General features: G+C 37.8%; 1 protein-coding gene across 3 annotated transcripts in view; it reads right to left on the reverse strand.

Moving 5' to 3' along the window:
- LOC119783915 (tetratricopeptide repeat protein 28-like) overlaps nucleotides 1–23,895 on the reverse strand; it is a 321,296-nt gene that overhangs the window by 57,893 nt on the left and 239,508 nt on the right. For all 3 annotated transcript variants that reach the window (XM_038285656.1, XM_038285654.1, XM_038285657.1), the window contains one exon: nucleotides 12,997–13,504. In XM_038285656.1, coding sequence (XP_038141584.1) covers nucleotides 12,997–13,504 — 508 coding nt within the window. The remainder of the gene's footprint in view (nucleotides 1–12,996; nucleotides 13,505–23,895) is intronic.

Consider the following 23,895-nt stretch of genomic DNA (forward strand, 5'->3'; position numbering starts at 1 on the left):
AATGTGTCCCTGACTAAGGCACTTAATCCCAAGTTGCCTAACACTCTGTTTAATGGTGTACAGATGTGTGTGTGTTTGTAAAAGGGTCTATCAGAACCTGACGGTTGTGTAAAGATTTTAAGAGGTCAGGCTTACTGGACAAAGCTCTACAACTTCAAATAGTTTAGATTGCTATGTGCACAATTATTAGGCATATGAAGTCAAAAAGCTGCCAAAAGGGCAAACATGTAATAAATAATCGTACAAGCAGTTTTTATTTAAGTCATGCATTCATAAAATACTCGCCCAGTACATTTTGAACATTTTACACATACAGATTAAATCTGACGAGGGCCCAACATTAACACTTGTATGGATCGTGATCCTGCTCTGCACGCCATGTGCCTGTAGCCTCTTTCCTATTAATGTGTGGACTAATTTCTGCTGGCTTACTGTATCTGAGCTTTTGTAATTTTGAGGATTGTATGTACCGTACCAGAGAAAGTAAAAAAAACCCCACCTGTGATAGGTTTTAGATAGATAGATAGATAGATAGATAGATAGATAGATAGATAGATAGATAGATAGATAGATAGATAGATAGATAGATAGATAGATAGATAGATAGATAGATAGATAGATAGATAGATAGATAGATCATTCGATCCAATATTATAGATTTGAATTTGTCAGTTGATGACAAGATGCTTTGCTACTAATTAACCAGGAAGAAAAAAATTCCAACTAAAAAAGGCATGATTTTCTGAAACATAGCCAATTGTAGGCAATTTACTAAGCTAGTTTGTTGTTGTTTTGAACCAAAAAAGTGGACATGCTTTTTCTCCATATACAGTATGTACTTCAAAAACCTGACAAGCTTTATTTCAATATGCAGGGTTTTATTAATCACACTAGTGTGACCATATTAAATGTAACTTATATCACATGTTGCCAATAAAAACATACCTCTGCATTGGTCATGTAACAGCCTCATTGTCAGACATGCTGTAAACCCAGTAGATCAGATGTCTGGTCAGAGCAGTGTTATACAACTGATTTTCTGGCTGCCTTCCACAGCTTAATCTCTTGTGCCTTGCAAAACTGTGGCAGCTCACATTGAGAAAAGTTAAATGCTCAAGGAGTTTGTTCTACAAGGTCAGAAAGTACTTCCCTTGTCGACCGGAAACTGTTTTCTGTTTTTCTGACACCAGTGATAAGATCAGAGCATTCTGGTACACGCTGTCTGATTATGAATTCCTTTCTGAGCTCCCCCTCACTGTTGTTTTCCTATTTCTGTTTCTTTTGTTTTGTTGTTCAGATCAGCAGAAACCAATCCCTGGAGATGCAGTAAAAAAGAAAATATGTGGAATAAAAAGTTTAATTAGGCTTATTTTCTCTGTCCATTTGAGCTGATGGTGTCAACACTTCCCTGCGACTTCGATGATAAACGTAGTTATATGAGAAGGTAGGATTCCAGGACAACAAGCCAATGATGGCAAAGGAACAAGTCATGAAAAACAGCTTGTTAAATGCCTACCTAAAGCTGGACAGAGAGGGGAACCAAATATATATATATATATATATATATATATATATATCCATCCAAGAGAAAATTATCTTGATGAGATGAAACATTAATTATACTTCAGATATCTAACGTGCTTATCTGTGTCCTTTTTGTGGCGTCCTGAATGATTCAACTATGAACTTTCTGTCATGTTTCTATGCCAACCACTCTCAAGAAGAAGGAACGTAAAGAAATAAAGAGCTAACAAATAATTGTCCATGAATGCTTTATTGGAATCAAATTGACCTAATTTAATTAATTGATAACATCCTTTAAAAAGGAATTTCCTAAAGGGTTCACAGAATGATTCTATAGGGTATTTGGTGCTGGTCCTTAAGGTCTCTGAATAGGGTGCTTAACATTAGTTGGACTGAAAATGGCATATTTTCTGTTCTATGTGCCCTATTGCAAGCCTGGTTAAAAGCCCCGGAGTCTTCCTTTTACTGTATGCTCATGAATAGTTAGATGAGCTGATTGGTTGGTTTACAAAGAGCAAAGATGCTGAGCAAAGACTCATCATAGCAACAAACACTCACTCACTGAAACATCAAATTGTTGATAGGGTGACCAGACGTTCTCTTTTCCCGGACATGTCCTATTTTTGATACCTAAAAAATGTCCGGGGGGAATTTTAAAATTGTCCGGGATATTGGTTGAATATAGTGCAACCCCCCCGCCTGCCGCCGAAGACAACTGAACCGCACCGTGCCCCATACATACACACATCATCATTCTTCACCTTCACTAGACGTGGACATACTTTAGTATATTCTGCTGTTAAATTTGTCTAACATTTTTGTTTTTTACTGGAGGATTCAACCATTTTCACAGGATGCACGGCTTTGAATGGTAACTAGGTGACTGTAAGAGAGTAAACTGAAACTTATTGGCTTACTTTTTTTGACAAATCCAAACAGCGCGCTCTCTGATAATCAGTCGCCTGGAACGTTTGTTGAACAGAGCATCGCTTTGGACAGGTACGCACAGGTTTCACAAGCAACCTCCTCCTCACACCCCTCTCTCTCTTGTTGGGCCTGCGCAATCGAAGTAGTTCTAATCCGCACATGGTGCACAAAAAAAAAAAAAAAAACACCACCTTGCATTGTCTAAAATCTGGGATAATTTATCCAACTCACGGGCATCCGTCAACAACTATCTATATCAAGGAGACTCCCGGAACTTCTGGGAGACTTTGGATGTCTGTTACCGGCCCCCAGCCCCCCTCCTCCAGCTCAACACAGGCGACTCATGGCTCTTTGCTGAGGTCTGGTCCAGTCAGCGGCCCAGCAGTCGACACTTCATACCCCTCCCCTTCCCTTGGGCCAGTGAACCAGTGGGCTAGTCTGTCACTTTCGGGGCGTGACAAAAGTACAGGCCAGAACCAAATAAGGCAACATCCCCGAATAGACGTCAATTTGGTGCTTCGTTTGGATTCGCCTGTTTTATGGTGGAAGTTCAGAATTGTGAGATTTTCAGAGAAAGGAGGTGTCGATGAGGTTTGAACTTCTCTGTACGTCCATTTCACCCACTAACTATCGTTATTCATCTATGAAAATGTAAACTCGGTTTTCCATTCTATTACCCCTTTAAGTTAAGCCTCACTGGCATTTGCAAGGAAAGTAATAGTATAATGTGTAGATAATATGTAGAATGATCCATCAAGAAAACATTTGTAACATGATTTTAAAAAATACACATGCTGGCAATAAGCATTGCGATTTTGGAAGGGTTTTGTAAGTTTATGCACCTGATAGAGCAAAGTCTTAAAATTCCACTGACAGCAACCAGACTGCTCCCCCCACCATCTGCCTGTCGTTTAAAAGTGCAAAATGCAGCTACTGCAAGAACATAAAGTTTCTCCCAGCTGATGTATTGCAGTAAAAACACAGAGCTACAGTATATCATAGTTAGTGTTCACTTCATTGAAACAAAGTAGGAAAAAGTGAAATTCAGTTTCAACTCGGTTTATCAAGGATTTTAAAAAGGATTCAATCAAAATTACTTTTTTCCCTTAATTGATAAGATCAAGGTTTTCATACTACTTTTTGTATTGATTTAGCTCATTTTTCTCCAGTATTAATGTCTGGTTGTATATCTGAAAAAAAAAAACCTCTGATGCAAAAAACAGATCAGAAATCATTCGAGAGGGAAATACTTTTTCCTAGCGTACATTGCAGCCTTAAGCTTATGTCCTGTCTCACATATTAAATATTGCTGACTTGGGGCAAAGTTAGCCAATTAATGAAAAATAAATGGGACTGGAAAGCATCATTTCCATATCCTTTATAGGTCAACATGTGCTGAGACAGGGCTGTTGGTACCGCTGGGCATCATGGTTAGATATTAAAGTATTGCAATCTCTATACAGCCGTTCCTTGGAGCCATGTCACCAACCCCGCATGCAATTATAATAAACGTTTGCTCATTTTTGCTTCTGCAACTTCCCCTCCCATCAACGCCACAATGTTTACAGCCGTTACCATTGCTTGTTAATCTTCACTTGATCATCTGCTCCTTTGTGGTGTGATATTTTTCCTTCTTAAAGCTAGAAGCAACATCCTGTTAGCCCCATATCTTCTTGTGCTAAGCAGCCTCGCGGGCGCAGATGACGGAAAAAACAACGCACGCCCTCCTGCCATAAACAAAACAACAACAACAATGGGGCAATTACAGACCGATGCTTCGCAACCTCCACTTCATTCTGCGTTATCTTCATTATTCAGTTCCTCTCGAATCAGCTATTAAAGGTAATTAAGCGATTCATCAAGTCAGTTTCAATTACTGGGAGCTTGACAGCTGCAGATTGGAATCAGTGGGGGTGAGAGGAACGGCAGAGGGAACGAAAGAAGCATGAAAAAAGTAAAGAGGGAGAAAACGGACCAGAAGTGCAAAGACAGAACCAAGTCAGACAGACAGGGATCAGGCTCCCCTGGACGTCAAGAATTAATCCGTCCGTTTCGTATCCATGGAGCAACAGGCGTCATCGCCACTGATCACGTGCTCCGTCATCAGCTGAAGGTCCTGACACTAAATCAGCTGGATTATCATTGCTCTGTCATAACTGGAAGAACTGTAATATCACAGTTTATGATGAATAAAAGTACTCTCACACTCTCTCGTGCAATCACACCACATGCAGCGGGGGGAATAAATTTTCCACCTGACATAGAGTGCCCACTCGTAATAAAGCTCACATGTAGTGAAGAATCATAAAAAAAATGTTCTCGCCGAAGCATCTAATTTATGTCAACCTGTTCCCAGGTCTTGGGTTAAATTTAGGCTGGTGCCGGAGCTAAAAGCAGCTGAGGCGATGTGTGTAACCATCAGGTGGGGCGAAGCAGAGCACAGCTTCAATTTATGTTTGCCCGATTAACCCTACTGTCTGCCTGCACAGTTTTAGATGTTAGGTTAAAGAATAATTCATTTGGAAGGAATTATCGTGCCTTTTAGTTGTCCATTAGAGTCAGGTTTACCATCACCTAAATGGCCATCATAAGTCATCCAGCTCTGGTTGTAATTGCTGGCCTAAATATTGAGGAACTGCTGATCTAATATATCTAATGGGATACTAAAAAGCCAAAGGACACTTTTACACCCTGAGGCTCCAGCTTTATACGTTATAGTTGACTGTGAAGGGTTCTTCTGCAATTAATTTAATTTTGTGCAAATTGAGGTGTTAACACTTGATTAGAGAGATTAGAGGTGGGCTTTATGACAATATTAGATTATTTAGGATTAGAATGTGCTCAGCTAAAGCAGTGAGAGAGTATGATTGTCTTTGAGGCACATTCTGTGCATTGCAGTTCTATGCTTGCACGGACACATAAGGTCTTTATGTTTCAGCTACCTGTCCTGTAAAAGTTATGATTTTATGAAGTTTACCTGTTTTTCCAATAGCCTCTGTGAAATCTAGAAATAGTTCGTTGAATTTTTGCTAGTGTTACCTTTATTCATTCATTTATCTCTTTCTTTTTTATCAGAGGCAGCACAATTTAAAGGTCATAAAGTAAGTATTGCCGTTTCTGTAAGCGTTCTTTGAGATCTGGTCCCTGTTGGGATTTTCCTTTTGTAAAGATTCTGTTTAAGAAAATAACAAAGCTAAAAAAAGAAAGACCTCAGAAAAACGTGTTCAGTAACAAATATAAAAGAAAGCCATTAAATGTCACTACTAGATTACGGGGATGATAACAATATGCAATAAAAGAGAACATGAACACTAAAGCTAAATGGAAATGAAATGTTTGGAAAACCAATCAAGGTATAACAGATTTTTAAAGTGTTGAAATTTACGACAGATTTGAAGTAACAGTTCATGCGTTGCAGTTTTCCTCCTTTGATAAAGTATGTTGACTAAGGAAAAGCATTCTACCAGAACAGGATTTGAATATCACCACTTGAAGGTGCTCTGGATGATTTGCCACAGTTCTGTAGTTTCCTAATGCAATCACAAAGAAGAGGCGGTTTAAATTGTGTATTTAAATACACAATTTAAATAATAGAAACCAATCAAATAAAGTTTCAGAATAAATATTTGTGTAGAAAGATGAAAAATGGGAAAACATGACAATAAAAAGAAAACAAACCATTTTTAATACTTGATTTTAAAGAGATCACACATATTTGACTTGATTGTCTGGTTTGAGACCAAACTGTTAGATGCAGGATAACTGCAATATTAACGTCGCACGACTTAAAACAGGCAGGTAAAACTGTGAAAAATGCATAAAATCTAGTTTTAAATCTTACTTTTAAATAATAATATGTTTGTTCAAGTCTTTAAACTCTGATGGAGCTTGTAAAAAAAGACACCTGAAATGTTTTCTTTACCATCTAGCAATTTTCATGGTTTTGGTTGTGTTTTAACTTTTCATTGGTTTTATTTCCAATTTGTGTTATTCTAGTTATTTTTGATTGTATTGAGCTCTTAGGTATTTCTTGTTTGCCCACTGTTGCCCTCCCGTGTCAGTCTCCTTTTTTCTAGCTACATTCTAGAGTCTTCTGCTCGCACCTGCTCCCAATCTGCTAATTAGGATGGTCTTTGTTCCTTTGTCCCATATATGCACCTCCTGCTCAGTAGTGCTGGTGAGATGAAGCCTCATGAGGCATTGAACCGTTTGGACAAATTGCTTCAACGATCCCCACAGTTCATGAGGCTCCACCTTAACATGTCACCACCTACTGGTGGAGTGCATGACTACAGTTAGTAACATAATCTGGGAATTTTTGCAATTTCTTTTCTTGTTTGTTTTTTCCACATTTAAGTTCCTTTTGAAATTGTTAACGATTGGTGGTATAATAAAATTTTTGTGTGTGTTTTTGTTAGATGAGAGCAATCATTTTAGGTACACAGTTTTTCTGCCATTTTGGTGAAATAAGCTCAAGCAAACAGTGAAAGTGCTTGTGGAAATTGGGAAATGATGAGCAAAATGAAAGGTGTTAGTCATTTTTATTTAAACATAATATTTTTTCCACAGTTTTGGTTTTAATTGGGTTGGAAGTTTTGTTTTCAACCAATCTTTGTGCTAAACCGGCCAATCTGATTTGGCAGTGTTTTTAACCAATCTTTATTTTTACTAGGGCAAACCAATACTAATTAGTCACATTAGCCAAAATAATTAAGTATACAGTAATAGCAACTTTCAAAAATCCAAAGAGAGTCTCAAACTATCAACCTCAGGAATGAGAGTCAACGTCTTTCAGCTGACGCCACCAACACAGTTCAGGTCCAATTGACAGCAACAGTACTTCATACTAAAGTTACATCTGTGTCCAGCAGCTTGCTCAGATAGTAACATTGTTTAATTAAGATAGTTTTAACCAACTAGATTGGTTGTTTTTCCAACCAATCTATTCTTAGAATATATCCAAACTCTATCCATCTGACAGCTACTCTCCTACAAACTCTCACATCTTGACTGAATACTGAGGCTGTTTAAATGCCTATCGAAGTTCTTGCTTTTTCTGAACCACTTCCCGAAGGTATCACAGTAGCGAGGCTTCAGACGTGATAAATTTTGGCCCCTCCTCTAAATGAATCACGCCTCGACACGCGTTTCGGGGAAACGCCCCCTCCATTACTCGACACACGCCTCGAAGCCTCGTCTCATCTCATAACATCACTACTGCTCAGTCACTGTTGCTGGTTTAGCAACAGTGACTGAGTTTGGTAATTTCTTTGCCCCTGGTTGTGAGTATTCCTTTTTCTCGTTTTGTGGATTTATATTTTTGGATGTTTGCTTCTGTTGAACTTTTTCGGATAATAAATCTTCATGTTACTTCCTTCAGCTTCAGTCTGCATTTGGGTCCTACTGTCAAACCTCACCCCCACAGTGACAGTAATAGACTATGTCTATAAATTCTTGCAACTTTTCACATCGTAGCGGTTTTATTCTTTGCATTTTGAAGAACACCACATTTATCCGCAGTTTTTTTTTTTTTTTAAGATAGGGTTATTTATGCACTGATGAGATTTGTTATAGTTTGCATTGGATTTCAACATAACTTTTAGCTTACTCTGCTGTTTCTCTATTAACTAATCTTGCACAATCTACAAACTTCTTTCATCAACAGGAGTCAGTATAACCCTCACATCCTCTGCATACAAACAGCTGAACACGAAGTAATTGTACTATTTGCAACATACTGATTGTCTCTCCTGAAAGCAGCGTAAACATTTCTCTTCTATGGACCATAAATATCTTAGAAATAAGTAAACAGCTTATTTAAATAAAGATAAAGGAATGTAGCCAGAGGCATATTGGAAATGTTTACAGGAAATGAAGACCCTCATGTTGTAAAACCTAAACGAAAACAGAACAAGCTGGACTTTAGTTTTCCAGCATAATTACAGTAGAAAGCTTACAAAGCCTTTTTTATTGAGCATTAATATTCATCCTTGATAGTCGTCCTTTCTTGTCCTGACTCACTACATCAAGCTGGCTGAAACATGGAATAATTTACAAGGTGGCCAGATTGTGCCAGAAATGAATAAAGACTTGACACCGGCTCTCACCCAGCAAGATGCTTAACAATCTTATGATTAGAAGCTTGATCATCACTAAGGAGGTGCTGCAAGATGGCATAAAATAAGACACACATTCTCTACACTGTCCATTTTCTCGAGAGGACTTCCTTTTGCTGTGAAGGAGTTATATTCAGCTTCAATTTATATGTTATTGTTAGGCTTCCTGTCATATTTATTCCTGCTGAAGACATGCATGTGGTTTAAATTCATTGCAGCATTTATTTAGTAAACATTTCTCTAATATTAAATTATATAAAAAAAATCTAAATTGATTTTGAGAACATACGCTCAATTAAAAATTGCAGTTTAGGCATCAGTTTTTTTGTTGTTGTTGCTTTTTTGACACAGTAACATAGCAAATTACTGGCACCCTTTACAACTCCTATAACATAGATGTACCTGTAGCACATTTTTAATACATGCTATACTCTTTAGGCTGATAAAAACAGCCTTTTAAATTTTAACTATCTGTTACCCTGAGGCAGAAATATGATGCAGCATAGAGCCATTAGCTATGTTTTAAAATGGGAAAAACAAGATTACAGAACAATCATGTAAGACAGATGTACTGCGTTTAATATGTCAGGTATGGCTACAGGAAAGGATCTGCTCACTTAAACATCCCCATATACACAGTTAAACTCCAAATTATTTTGCACCTTTTGTAGATTCAGGTTTAAAGTCATCTTTTTGCCGTTCACACACAGCTTGTCTGACTGGAATCGATACCGATGTTTGGGTAATGGAGGGAGTTAACGATTAGGGTGATGGTAAAAGGCCTTCCAAGCTCAAAGACTAGGAGCTTAACAAGATAAATCATCATCATATAAGCAAAAAGCTGCTTAGCTACTAAATAAAAAGATCAATTGATACAATTCCAATAAAAATCATCTATGACAGGCAATTTTTAAATAAAAATTAATGAAATTATGTTTTTTTTATTTTTTATTCATGATTGAGGCTCTATGTTTATTGTCTTTGATAAAACACATCTAATCTTCTATCAGAAACTAACTTCATGGTTGAATGAAAATGTGTTTACGCTTAACTGCACACTCAGAGATCTGAATTAAAGATTAAAACCAAAGTTAAGTGAGCAGCAAGGCGGGATGACCTTAAACCTTCAACATTAAGTGCGCTATATTTAAAACAGGTGTTAGTGACACCTCCACATCAGTCTTTTTTTTTTTTTTACACGAATTATACATTCAGATACATGTAGTGAACATAAAAAGTATGATAAATTGCCCAGAAGTGCCAAATGTATCACAAGTGATACAAATAACCTTTTTAATTTAAAGTAATGGTTTTAAGATGGATGTTTCTTTCATTTGTCAGAATAATCAATTATACCTTTAGCTTAAAAATGAATTATCTGACAATTATTTCACAGTTTAGGCTTTAAAGGGCTAACTGTCATGAACTATACACACTGAAGCTAATGGTGAGGAAGGTAAAGAAAAAGAAAATCCTACATAGAAAGCTGCAGCATGTTGATGGTTCCAAGACTCCTTAAAAACAAATCAGTCTGGGAATTTTTTAAAACTGTTAACAGTTGTTGAAGTGTTCAACAATCATTACTAATTGTGTGGGCCCTTTGCACACACCTGTAAAATATTGCATACATTGCAAGGAAAATATTAAATGGACTAGAGGAATGATATTAAATATGTGGATTGCAGACATAAAACAAAAGGAAGTTTCCGTTGCTGTAACCTAAGATCAAAATAGTTGAAAAGCTGCACATTTTTAACAATGTTTTACTTTTTAATCATATGCAAACTATAATTTCTTCAGAATTATAAAAATAATCAGAAGGGTAGTAGCCAAGGTCTAACCTTTTATGTATGGGACTTTTACTACCTTTTTATTTTATAAATATATAAATTATATATAAATAACAGTGGCGACAGTGGCGTTGGATGTAGGAGTTTGCCCTGAAATCGAAGGGTTGACGGTTCAAGCCCCGACTCCGACGTTCAGTGTCCTTGTGTCCTTGGTCAAGGCACTTCACCTGCATTGTCTACTGATGGTGGTCAGACGGCCCGGTGGCGCCAGTGTACGGCAGCCCCGCTTCTGTCAGTGAGCCCCAGGGCAGCTGTGGCTACAATGTAGCTTGCCACCATCAGTGTGTGGGTGTGTGCGTGGATGGGTGAATGAATGTAGTGTAAAGCGCTTTGGTCAAGTCTGCTGACTTGAATAAAGGCGCTATATAAGTACATGCCATTTACCATTATATATAATATATACATTTTTATTTAGGATTAATGATGGGGCTCTAAATTGACAAAATTAAACTGTGAATGGTTAATTTTGGTACAACCTGGCGCTGTGTTCAAGAGCAGACAGGTGCAGTAAATGCAAACGATCTTTAGGATCAAGCTAGATTACTAGAACACCAAAATGCTCAGATATTTCTCCTTATTTAGCTCTAGATGTCTGCTAAGAGGCTGTGAGGTCACACTGCTGCCATCTTCCAGGTAACTGATGAAATGCAAATCCTTGCTTTAAAAATCACTACAAAGAGTGAAGATGACTGGTTCCAGCCATCAGGGATGAAAGCTGAGTGACGCCATCACAGAGGATCTGCTAACAGCTCAGTACAGATGCTGAAGGGAGGGAAATACAACTGGCAGCTTGAGGAGAAAGTTAAAATAAGTTTTATTTATGTCGGATTTCTTTCTGACAATTTTATATTTAATTATAAATAGAATTATATTAGATATTTGGATTTTATTTCAGTTAATGGGATGCTCTATTGGATTATGTTTAATATCTGGTTCTAATTAAAGGAGAATTAGCAAAAAAGCAGTAGCCTTTTTCATTATCCCATTTTGCTTGTCACCATGAACAATATTTAACCAGAATTACTTTTGTGGTTTGGCTTTATTAAGGTAAAGTAAATGGCTGTACACTAAATGATAGTGATAGAAGTGAAAGGCCAAAAACGAATAGTATTAAACAAAGTGGTTAATTCTAATTTTCAGAAACCTTTGTTAACTAGAAATCATTAACTCTTTTTAAAAGTTATACTATGAAAAACAGATCAATATATGAGAACTTCGTCCTTTTAAGGTTGCTCATCTCCGTCAGAATGTTTTCAATTTCATTTTTTAAGTACAAGTTTTAAATGATGCTGCATTAAAGTGTCTGTGTACAACGATATAATGCCACCCTGGATTTTCTCATCTATATCACAGAAATAACAAGTTTCTTTTTTATTTTCCTATTTTGAGTAAAAATGTAAAATAAAACCATATTTTGAAGAAATTCTTTCAGTAGAGCTTATAGCTGTATAGAAGCTGGTTTATTGAACATTGGGCCTCCTGATGACAGAAAACAGTGTGAATCTTCTTCTAACAACTTTCCAGAGGTGTAAAAAACGCACCACATACTATGTTACCTACCTTGATGTCTTAGAAAGCAAGACACACTGCTGTGTTTAGAGCAATAGGCTGGTTGGATTACATTTATAAATAGGATCTTGTACACAGTGGTCCTTCACAAAGAAGTATACTGTTTCTGCTCTGTGGCTGATTTGATTATCTCTCTGGAAAAGCTTGAGGCAATTGCTGACCCTAGACAGAGATGCATTGAGAAATCAAAGGGTGGCCAGAATTGGACATTTCTTTACCCAGATCTGACCTGACAGGTGGCTAGCTGGTCTAAACAAAAAAATAGTGGGAGCTGAATGACAAAAACTGCTCCTAGAGTTAATGAAGAGGGCCCCATGTCAGCTACTTTCCATATCAGATGTGTGAATGAAGTGAGAGGAAGTGCAGAGATGTTAAAAACCTGAAAGGAAACAATTTCCTATAGCATGTTACGATAATAAGCAGCTCAATCAAGCTGTGAGACAGTGGGATAGAGTGAGACTTTCAGTAGATAGCATGAAGGATAATGATGTTGCACTAAAGTTGATCTGCTTAATGTTCTTGAGTTTTCAAACCTCAGTTAAACATGGCATATTTAAGGTAAGGAACAGAAGAGTGTTATATTGTTAATGCTATACGTGCAAATTAGAAAGCACAAGGGCTAGAAAAACGATAGATTTTAACTGAAAAACTAGAAATGACTAAAACCCATAAAAAATGTGATGAAACTATAAAAAAGGGAAGTTAAATAATGCATAAGTTAAACTAAGGGTTCAGTTAGGAATTTTCCTAAAATCCCACATAAGCAGAAACTGCTACTTTTAAAATGGAAGAAAACTCAGTAAGTAAACAGATTTGCGCTTCTCAAACAGTATGTCATGTTCTTCACCCCAAGCTGTCAACGAGGGGATTATGGCTCTAGTATGAAACACTTGGAGGGTTGGTGTACCTAGAAAAGCTCTACTTAAATGTAGTCAATTTGATATATTTCTTGAAGAATGTGAAACCCGTTCTGTGACTTACTGAGCAACACAAATATTTAGCATACATACCTAAATTGGAGGACGCCCTTCCCTCTGCAGCCCTGTCCTTTAGTCCCTCAGCGATTGACAGCTGCTGTTCATGGTACTGCTTGGCCCTCTCCAAGTCTTGCATACAGCGGGCGGCGTGACCCAACCCTGCGTAGGCCCTCATCTCGATGGACTTTTCCTCCAGCTCCTGGGCAAGCTCCAGAACATGAGTGTGGTAGGACATGGCCTTGTCAAAGTTACGATGGTAGTGGTAGGCACTGCCAAGGTTACTGTAAGCGCGGGCCTCTTCTCTTTTGTTTTCCAGGGCCTTAGCAATCCCTAAATGCTGCTCATGACATTGAACAGCATTATCAAAGTCTCCCATGGCGATGTAGACGGCTCCCATGTTTCCTAGCTCACGGGCCTCAGACAGCTGATCCTTGGATTGCTTGGCCAGCAGAACGCACTGCTTGTGGCTGGCGAGGGCGTTGGGATAGTCTCCTATTGCTGTATATACATGGCCCAAGCTGCTTAGCGCCATCGAAGCAGCCTGCAGAAAGAAAGATACCAATCAGTAAATCAGAAGGCTAAAGAAAAAGAAATGAAAAATTAATTATACCAATGCCTCATAGACAGGAGGTAATTATATTGGCTGTGCTTCACAGGTTCTTTACCCAGAATAGCTGTACATCAAGTGAACTGGGAAACTGGGATACGCCTAATGCAAAGAGACCAAACAACAAACAAATCCTGATTTGATTTCGCCTATGCTGAGAGAGGAGGGGGGTAAAGTGTGATGCAGATCAGCATAGCAGCAGGCTTGCTTTAAAGCTGCCAGTTTGCCCACTGCAATCATGCCTCATGGCGTGCCACCACCAACGGAACAAAGACTCTGCTAATCAGGAGGGAGAGAAGGGAGGTTTCAGCTTCACACAACAGCTGTGGGGGGGCAGCCAACTGGTGACAAGTCCTATCAAGTGGAAAAAACTCCACTCACTCTTTAATTCTCTCCACCAGGATTTGAAAGGGAAAAGCAACCAAACTAGACCTAAAAACTGACGCGGCAGCAGTGAAATGTTGGCAAAAAGAGGTTTTTGACCTCTTATGCGACACATTCTCTGCAGGTTTATTAACTCTTTATATAGAGGATAAACAGTGGGGAATTGGGGTCAGTTGTCATGAAGTGAACAGATGTTCAATTAATCATGCAGGAGGCAGAAAATAAAGCATATCCTTTCCAATGTCCCACTCTGCAAACTCCAGCCAGGAAGGGGTTTGGATACAGGCCAGCAAAGAGGTGAGCCATCCTGACAGTTAAGGCCATAATCTTGCATAGCTTAGGACTCCAAAAACTCTGAAGTCAGCAACATTGAGGGATACATTTCTGCCAGGAAAATAAGTTCGTAAAAACATTGCTAATAGAGAGTCAGTTTGAAACTTTCCGTTGATCCTCACATAGAAGTCAGCAAAAGCAGCTTTAAGCAATTAGGAAAATTAGGACAGAGAGAAAACACATACTATTAAAATAATGCAACTTTTAGTGTCCGTTAAGTGGAAATCAAAATTCCAATCTTTTTAAAATTCAGTTAAAGCACTAAAACACTCTTCTGTGTAGTCACCAATATGAAAAGAAGGCTCAACATTAGATATAGTTATCTGGAAGGAGTTTATTAATCAGGTCAGATGGAGCACAGAGCTTCATGAATCTATCAGATAGGAAATGCTATTTCTGGGTTTCATTTAGGTTTGAGAAAGCGAGTCAAAAAAAATGAGACTTAGAGCAGATAACAGGAGGATGAAGACTATAGCAAAGTTGTTCTGTTGTATTATTTAGAGCAAAACAAGGTATGCTAAGGAACATACAGCATATGCAGTAGATTTTCTCTGTATTCAGGTTTTAGAAACTGTGTGGTTACCCACCCCAAGAGAATGGGTTCATAAAAAGCTTCACGGTCATCATAAAACCCTCTTTTTACTGACTATTGTGGTTCAAAGTTTACAAGAATTCCTGTTCGAAGCATAAATATCATAAACAGGACGTCAGTTTGTTATCCACTTATTCACTTCAGGTTATGACATAATCAGGGTATGATATTAAACTTTAGTCCAACAGAACAAAGCTGGGTAGTCTAATGATGTATTAATATTGCAAGCTAAACTATAGAACCCGTTAGTTAAGTATGCAAAAGATTAAAAAAACAACACTAAATAGAGGAGAGCCAAGACGAAAACCAATGACCAGAGTGGAATGCCTCTAAATTGGGACAGCTTAGTACATTCCATCCATTTTACGTTACAATTACTCTCGCAAGGGGTGCTGATGCCTATATCCAACTGTTAATGCTGTACACCTTGGACAGGTCGCCATTCTGTCGTAGGTCAGCACAGAGGCAAATAGGACAAACAACCATTCACGCACACACTCACACCTAAGGACAATTTTAGAGAGGCCAATTAACTTAACAGTCATGTTTTTGGACTGTGGGAGGAAGCCGGAGTACCCAGAGAGAACCCACACATGCACAGGGAGAACATGCTCCATGCAGAAAGACCCCAGGCTGAGAATTGAACCCCGAACCTTCTTGCTGCAACGCAGCAGTGTTACCAACTGCCCCACTGAGCAGCCCTCCCTTAGTACATTTCGGCACTAAAATCATACATAATAATTGATAGTATATTTATAAAGTTATGTAATTTTCTGGATTTTATTAGAATGCTTCATTTGAATCATGTTTTAAACAGAATAGCTTTTTGTTTCATGGCACAATCTTGTCTCATTTGGTCAAGTCTAAAAACTTGAAAATTGAAAAGTATTATAGAATTTATTTCACACAGACTCATATTTAGAAGTATTTTCCTCTGTTAATTTAGATTATTTTTCTTTAATAGCAAATAGGGACTGAGGATATAAGATTAGAATATATCAATAATTGCTTTCATGTTGGAAAAACAAGAAAAATCAGGATTCATTTTACGATTTATGAACTTGGGTTACAGCCTTTCCCTGTTTGAACATAAATGAAGAGATATCAATAATATCTGTAACTTTTCCAAATAAAAAAAATTGATCTTGACATTTGAGACCATCTTATTTGCTCTTTTGATCCATTTGTTTCAACCGTTAACTCTTATAAATTTCATTGAAATACCAAGTTTAATAGCCAGACTAACTGTACTAATCACAATGTGATGTCACTAATGCCCCTTATATAAAAATGTTTAATTGCATATGGCAGGGGGCCAGAAAAAATATTTTCAATGCCGTTCTCCCACAATTTGTATATTATACCAATGAAAGAAGCAATTTCTTGGTCAAATACCTATAAATCCAGAGGTTTGCAGTTTGCCCCAAAATTCTGATCAGAGCATCTTTAGTTTAGACCTTTTGAAAGACATTTCCTTTTTCCAATGATCTTTCTTGGAATCTTTCTCCAAATGCACAAATACACAAAATCCCATCTTTCCTTCATTCCACATAGCTGCTGATGCCTGGAACCAATTACCTGCTGACATAAGAACTTCCAGCAGTTTGCTCAAGTTTAAAGACTCGACAAGGCATTATACGAGCCCGGGGAGGCAATTACCCTCCGTCACAACTGTTGCTGTTTCATGTTCCCAGATAGCCTATCTAGAGCTGCTCAATTACATGTGCCTTTTGAAGCTTCGCTCCATCTCTCCGGCTCAAACTTCCACTTTTCCGAGCAGAAAACACAGAAGATTCCTCATCTCTGTCTGTCTTCAGCCAAGCACAGTGGGAGACGAAGGTAGGTACGCGAAGAGGGAGGCTGCAATCTATTTCAGTGGAGATGAGTTGCTCTTGTGATCAGTGTCCCTCTAAAGTGATATTGCAACGCTGCATTTTTTCCTCAGATGGGAGCCAAGATAGGCAGATAATGAGGAGACAGCCTTTCCAGTAACAGAGGATACTCTGTGTTTTGGTCCAGGAAGGCAGACTGGGACCATGCGTTTCTGTCTGTATCCTGAATACAACCCCCATCCCAAAGCTGCTGCTCCTTTTCCCTGCCCAACTCATGCAACAAAGTAACACTCTACCCAGAGGAAATTTAATTTCACAAAATGTCTGATTTCCACCAAAGTGACCTATTTCTAATTACATTCAATTTCTTTTCTGCTCTTATCGCTCCTTCGTCCCTTTTCTGACCCCTCCCTCCCAGTCTCCTCACACATAATCACACCCACCCACACACGCTTCTCTCCATTCCTTTCCAAAGTCAGTCCTGATTGTGTTTACAGAGTCCAGCCTTTCTCCGGATGTGTGTGGATTTGATTAATCCTACCACCCTCCATTATAAACTGTTGATAAACCACTGGCTCTAATCAGCTAAAACATTCTGGACTAAAGCTCACCTAATTGAAAGGATAACTGAAGGACCAGAGACAAGAAGGGATGAGATTGTAGATTCAGGAAAGCCAGTCTCCTAAAATATTAGTCATCTTTATCCAATTCAGGACAGCTACAGTTTATATTACATATAAAAAACTGAGAGAAGGGGTGTGGATAGTGAATTAAATATGTTGCTTATAGAAGATGATTTTATTTAGGGGTTTCAGAGTAATACACGCAATGTTTTTTCTGCTTTGAAAGTGATTATGCAAATCATTAATTCACTTCATATGTGCTTTTTGAACCCCTTTTTGCAGGTCTGCAACAAAAACTTCCTAGGAAATTACATGAAAGTTAGTTGATATGTTTCTAAAGAAGGCATAGTTCTAATGGGGGTGTGAATAGTTCTGCAGGAAACTGTATTCCGGACTGCCTGTTGATGTAAGCTTAAATTAAGTGCTTTTTCAACCCATATCTTTGAAGGGAAAAATAACCTCTAATGATTAGACTCTCACTGCCTGCAGCAGAATTCTGCCCGATGTCCAGACTTCATGCATCAGAGTGATTTTTTTGACTCTGAGTTCCTTGACTGTTTTTTCTCTCTCTCCTCTAGAACAAAGTGCTGCCCACAGCCTTACGGCTGCCTGTGGTTGTACCTCAGCTCGCAGCTGTGCGACTATGTCTTTGAAAATCCTTCTTAGTTCATACTGGACCTTTGAGGTCCAAACAGCCAAGGCTATCATCACAGCCTGGCTCAGGCTAAGGGACAAGCCCTTGCTGTCATGAGACCTTAGTGGTTGGATTATGGTTGGACTTGTAAGACAGTCTCCTTTGAAGATAGCTCAAAATATGGGTGTGGAACCTCCCTTTGAATCAGTAAAGGGAAGAAAACACAAATGTAAGCAGGTGAACAAACAAGCACCGACTGCTTTGGTGGGATTTCTTGTTAGAAGTTTAGACCTGTAAATAAATTTAATATGGACAAGTAATCAAAGAGTCAGCAGCTTCGGAAGAGCTGGAAATGTATCACAGCTGTTAGAAATGTAAGTTCAAAACATCATGAAAGTCAAAGTCTGACTAAGTTCTCTTAATGGGAATTTATAGTCTTTGATTTTTTTCACATTTTGTTGTGTCACAACAACAAACTTTAATTAGTTTAGACTTTATGTAAAAATCACACAAAGTAATGTAAACTTGTGAAGTAGAAAGAAAGTTATACAAAGTTTACAGATATTTTTCTGCAGATAAAAAAAACAAAGGTGAGGCATACATTTTTATTCAACCTGAGGACTTCTTTGATCACCCTTAAATGGCAAATACAGCTGCTACACTGCAAAAAATGATTGATCTAAAAACGTGTAAAAAATGTCTTAAATTTAGTGTATTCACCCTTAATTTGAGCAGGTAAATAAGATGATTTGTCAATGGAATGAGTATTTTTACTGTTAAAATAAGATAATTAGATAATATACATTTGTAATAAGACAATATCATTGTTTTTTCTTATTTTAAATGTAAATTGTCTTGTACCATAGGCAAAGTGTCTCAGTTAATGCCTTAATTAAAGAAAAAATGCACTTATTTTAAGAAAAATGACTTATTTAAATTTTTTGCAGCGTAATGTTTTAGGGTTGGTCTCAACTAGATTTTCATATCTTAACACTAAAAGAAACAAGATAATACCTCAAACTCCCTCAAATACGAAACATATCTTTCTTTAGAGCCCTTTTAGTTTTGCCATATAAACAAAGCATCCCCACAGCATAATGCTACCACCACCATGTTTCAACACAGAGATATTATGTTTAGAAGGTTGAGGAATTTGTGTTTTAATCCACATAGTGTTTCGCATGCAAGATTAAAAGTGTTTTGCTATCCTCTGAAAAATGTTAAAAGAACATCTTTAGGCTTCATTTCAAAAATTATTTTCCTTTATTGTTTAGTGTATAACTCATGTTGGTATGTAAACAGATGTGTCTTCTCTGATTGTTGTTTGGTGACTGATTTATAGTTTGAATCTTGAGTTCCACCTACAACTGGGTTTAGGAGAGAAAGTGGCTCAATATAAATACAGACTGCACCTCAGATCTCTATGTTTAAAATAATTGGAAACCAATTGCCCTTTTTCTTCCACTTCCCTAATATTTATAACTTCCCATAACATTCAATGTTGTAACATTATAAAATGAAAGGAGGTTCAAGGGGCTGGAATATTTTCCATAAAGCAATGCATATGAATAGATGATAATGAGAAACCAAATGTGAAGCTGCTGAAAATCATCTACAATGAATGAGAAAGTGGGAAAACAACAGAGATCCTGTAGAATGGGTTGAGAGATCAAGGTGTTAAAAACCTTGCAGGCAGCTCTCTGCCCAAACAGCACGCTCCAGAAAAAAACAGGGCAGACCCCATTTCAGCAAAGTGCTGTTAATGGGATATGAAGGAGAGGGGCTGCTCTCTCTTGTAAAGAGGAGACAGACGGCAGGTTTGATACTATTACCACAAAGGTGAGAGCAACCTCACTGTTCAATTTACCAATATGGGTGTTAAGCCTCAGCCTGGGGTTCTATATGATACTGTGGAGTACTAGAAATTAGTACGAGAGAGTAAAAAGTAAAAGAAAAAGTGTGAAACAAGTCATTTTGAGAGTAAACATTGCTTTAAATGGAGAAAGAGGTTTGTATAGCAAAAGGGAATAATACGAAAGTTTGTAGATTTTCATCTATTTTCATGATGAATTAGGATAAATTATTTTTTGTTTACCAAAGATAATTGTGCTTTGTTTATTATTCAGATTGCTATTAGATGAGTTTTACAGCTAGCTAATCTTCCTGGGGTACTTATATACTGACAAACCTATATACATTAAAAAAAAAAGTGTTAAAAAAAACGACAGAAATTACTATATATACCCAGTGCGATTTTATAGATAGATGATAGATAGATAGACAGACAGACAGACAGACAGACAGACAGACAGACAGACAGACAGACAGACAGACAGACAGATAGATCCAGTATTATAGATTTCAAATTGTCAGTTGATGACAAGATGCTTTGCTACTAATCAACCAGAAAGAGAAAAATTCCAACTAAAAAGGCATCATTTTCTGAAACATAGATATATAGACATAGACAGCATAGATATTCAAGATAGATAGATAGAGCAGAAAAAGAAAACTTTACCTACAAATTAAAAGAAAACTAGAGCATTAATTTTGCCTAATAAATGTTTTTGGGAATATTTAGTATTTTGCACTTCTTAAATGCTTTGGTAACTGAGTGAACAACAAACAAAGCCTCTGTGATTTCAGCAGCTAGGGAACCTACAGACACACACCCACACCAATATATTCCGTTGTAAACACATGCACAAAAGAACAGAGGTCTAATTAAAAGGAGTTGGAGTGGGAAGGTAAGAAAGATCATGCACCAGTGTCTCTCTTAACAAGCTGGGCTGAGGCACATGCTGGAAGGCAACTGAGTCCCATTTAAAAGGAAAAGGGTGGGAGCCTGGAGCTGCACGGGAGCAGAGGGGGGTGCATGAAAGGCTTCAGGAGAAATTGTCTTTGAAAGATGAGAATATTGAAGACATCCCTGAGGTGGACATTTCCTTTAGATCTGCATTCACCTGCAGCAATGTATATTGACAAAAAAGGGAGCAGATTAGCTGCAATCAAGTAAAACAGAGCAGACCAGTAAGAGATGATCTTACAGAAAGATGAAAGATGCTCTCTGGTGCATTTGCTGATATCTACATAGGTGAGTGCGAATAATGTCTGAATGAATGAGAAAAGGGGGAATTTACAGGAGATATGCAAGGGGGGTGGGGGGGGGGGAGTAGAGGCTGGGGGTGGGGATGGTATTTGCCAACATATTCCGGTGGTTTTATGGGTCTATACTCCATTCGCTGTCCCCTCTCTGTGTTTGCAAAGAGATAGGGACCCCAGGGGAGCCACCATTAGATCTGCCAAATGACTGCTTCTCTGGCAAATCAAAACCTTCTGCTTTTTAAGCTGGCAAAAGCTGTGCTCTGCCAAGCGAGGGCAGGTACAGCTGCGCCTGACTGCTCTCCTCCATGCACACTTACAGGCAAACACTAACACACACCTGCACACACAGCTGTAATTTTTATCATTCCAGAACGCATAACCTGGATTTGACAACATGCCCATGATCCTCAAACGTAGCCTCATTTTTTTGATCATAGCTTTTTCACTTATCATATTTGATCCCTGAACTTAGCTCTGAAAAATGATTGATAATGTACACTTAGCAGCTTTTCCAGCCATTTAATGATGTAATTATAGTCCATAATTTTAGCCTTACCCACACTGTACAGACCTTGCAACAAATCTTCATTTGGTCATGCAGCAAGTGAAGCAATTTACCCGATAATTTCCAGACAGTAAATTAAGGTCAAGAATCTCTATAAATGCTATAAAAAGGGAAGGTCAGAAGAAGTAGCAGGAGCTCTACCATAAATAAATTACTGTTTCCGTTCTGCTTGCTTTACCTTCTGTTTCTAAAAAAGGTCAATATTGTTTCTATGTTGGTGGGGTTTGAGGAGCTCTTTAAAGCCACTGGTTTTAGCTGATGAATTAAGCTTAATTTATCCTTAAGCCAAGGTCCTCATGCAAACCAGCTCTGTTATTAACATAGTTCCACTTTTTATACACTTCTGCTACATCTTGATTAAAACAGCAAATGTTGCTGCAGAAAAATTTCCATTCACAGAAAAAGACTCCTCAAAAAATATATATTTGTCATCTTGAACTCTTTTAGACAGTTTATAAAAACGTTTATAAACTATAATTTATATGAAATTATTTTTACTATTTGCCTGCACCCTTGCTCCAAAAACCCAGAAAGCTCTTGGGAATGTTTTTGAAAAATGCCAAAAACACCGGAATAGAACTCCTGCAGCAGGTTCAGTTTAATTTTAGCAATATATTAGACATTATGTCATTAGAATAACTCAGATATATAGTGTTGGGTAGTTTGCTTTAAAGATAAGCGGTTTCAAAATGTGTCAACTCTACGTTCCAAACATTGATATTTTAAAGTTTAAAAGATAAACCAACACAGTTTAGAACCAGGGGAAGGACAGCAGTAGCCAAAAAAGAAACAAAAAACACTTACATCTCGTTAAAGGGCTTTATACTTTCAATCATACGAATTGTATGACTAAAAATTTCAAAGATTTTGAAGATGAAAGCTTTTAATTTGTTGTGTACATTGAATCCAGCAATGATTTTAAATACATGGTCTAAATCTGGATGAGAAAAAGAAGACAATTTTAGGAAGGAGCACTTTTTTATTTCATGGTAACCAAATTTGTTACAAATTAAAGGAATTAAATTATTAAAATTCATCAGTTGGATAAATAAAAGTCTGAGTCCACAAACACTTTAGATTTAGTGATCCTTTGTGTAGGATTATAGTGTGCTGGATAGTGAACCATACAGCACGCCTCCTTTTAGATTGTTAAGAAGTTCTTGCTTAAAATGAACAAATTCATTTTTTATACATTTTTACTAAAAAAAAACAACAACAACAAAACTAATTTAACCAATCCCTGCATCTAATTTGATATATTAGCAGTTGTTAGCTTTTGGCCTTACAAGACATCAGTAAAGAACAGATCTTCACTGAGGGTTAGGGTAAAGACACACACCTTAACACGCCAACATAAATGCAATGCAATCATAAAATCACAAAGCATCAAACTATGGATTTAGTAACAAGATAGTCACTGCTTTGGAATTGAAAATATAATATATTTATGTATGATTTCACAATAAACAAATGGCGGATCTTGTCTCATTATATCAGAGCACCTGAACCCATGGAGAGATAAAGCTTTTCACACAGACACTTTTTTTTTTTCTGCGTTTTGCAGACATGTGCAAAGGTTGTTTTTACTTTTTCCATTAGTGCACAAAAGACATACATCGTCCTGTATGCATATATTCTGAGTTGATGGTAAACAAGCAACAAGGGAGACGGGAAGACACAACAGACGCAGAGAGAAAAATGGAACCTGACAGTGTCCAATGGTATTAGCAGAAAATTTGACTGTTCCCTTTACGGCGCAGTGAGCGTCTGATATTTCAAGGTGCCTATCTCCTACACTGTGCTAGACAAAACACTGTTTATTGAACTGACCTAATGGTGAGAGGAAAGCAAAGGGGAGCAAGGCGGAGTGACTAGGCTTCCCCATAGATCCTGTCTCAGAGTGGCTGTCCCCCGTGACAGGATGTCAGCATTGTTCAAATGCAAAAACAGCTCTGCTGCCATCTGATATAAACACGTGAATTTAAAGTCTGCTTGAGGAGGAAATTGAAGCGGTAACAAGCAAGGGAAGTGGGGCACTGTGAATGAAACTTAATGCACTCTAAATCAAAGCAGGGCCTCAAAAGGGTTGTACGGCAGTGCTGTTTATTTCTTTACTACAGTCAAATCTCCACAGGCAAAGCCGTGTGACGCCTGCTGGTGTAAGGAATCAATTCTGGAGAGACTTTGCTGTGACAGAAAGGGAAATCACAGTGGTGTTTCAAAGTCATTTGAGATGAGGGAGCGAGGCATACATCCA

This window comes from Cyprinodon tularosa, unplaced genomic scaffold (genome assembly GCF_016077235.1).
Source record: "Cyprinodon tularosa strain WSP-4 unplaced genomic scaffold, ASM1607723v1 ctg214, whole genome shotgun sequence".
Lineage (NCBI taxonomy): Eukaryota > Metazoa > Chordata > Actinopteri > Cyprinodontiformes > Cyprinodontidae > Cyprinodon > Cyprinodon tularosa.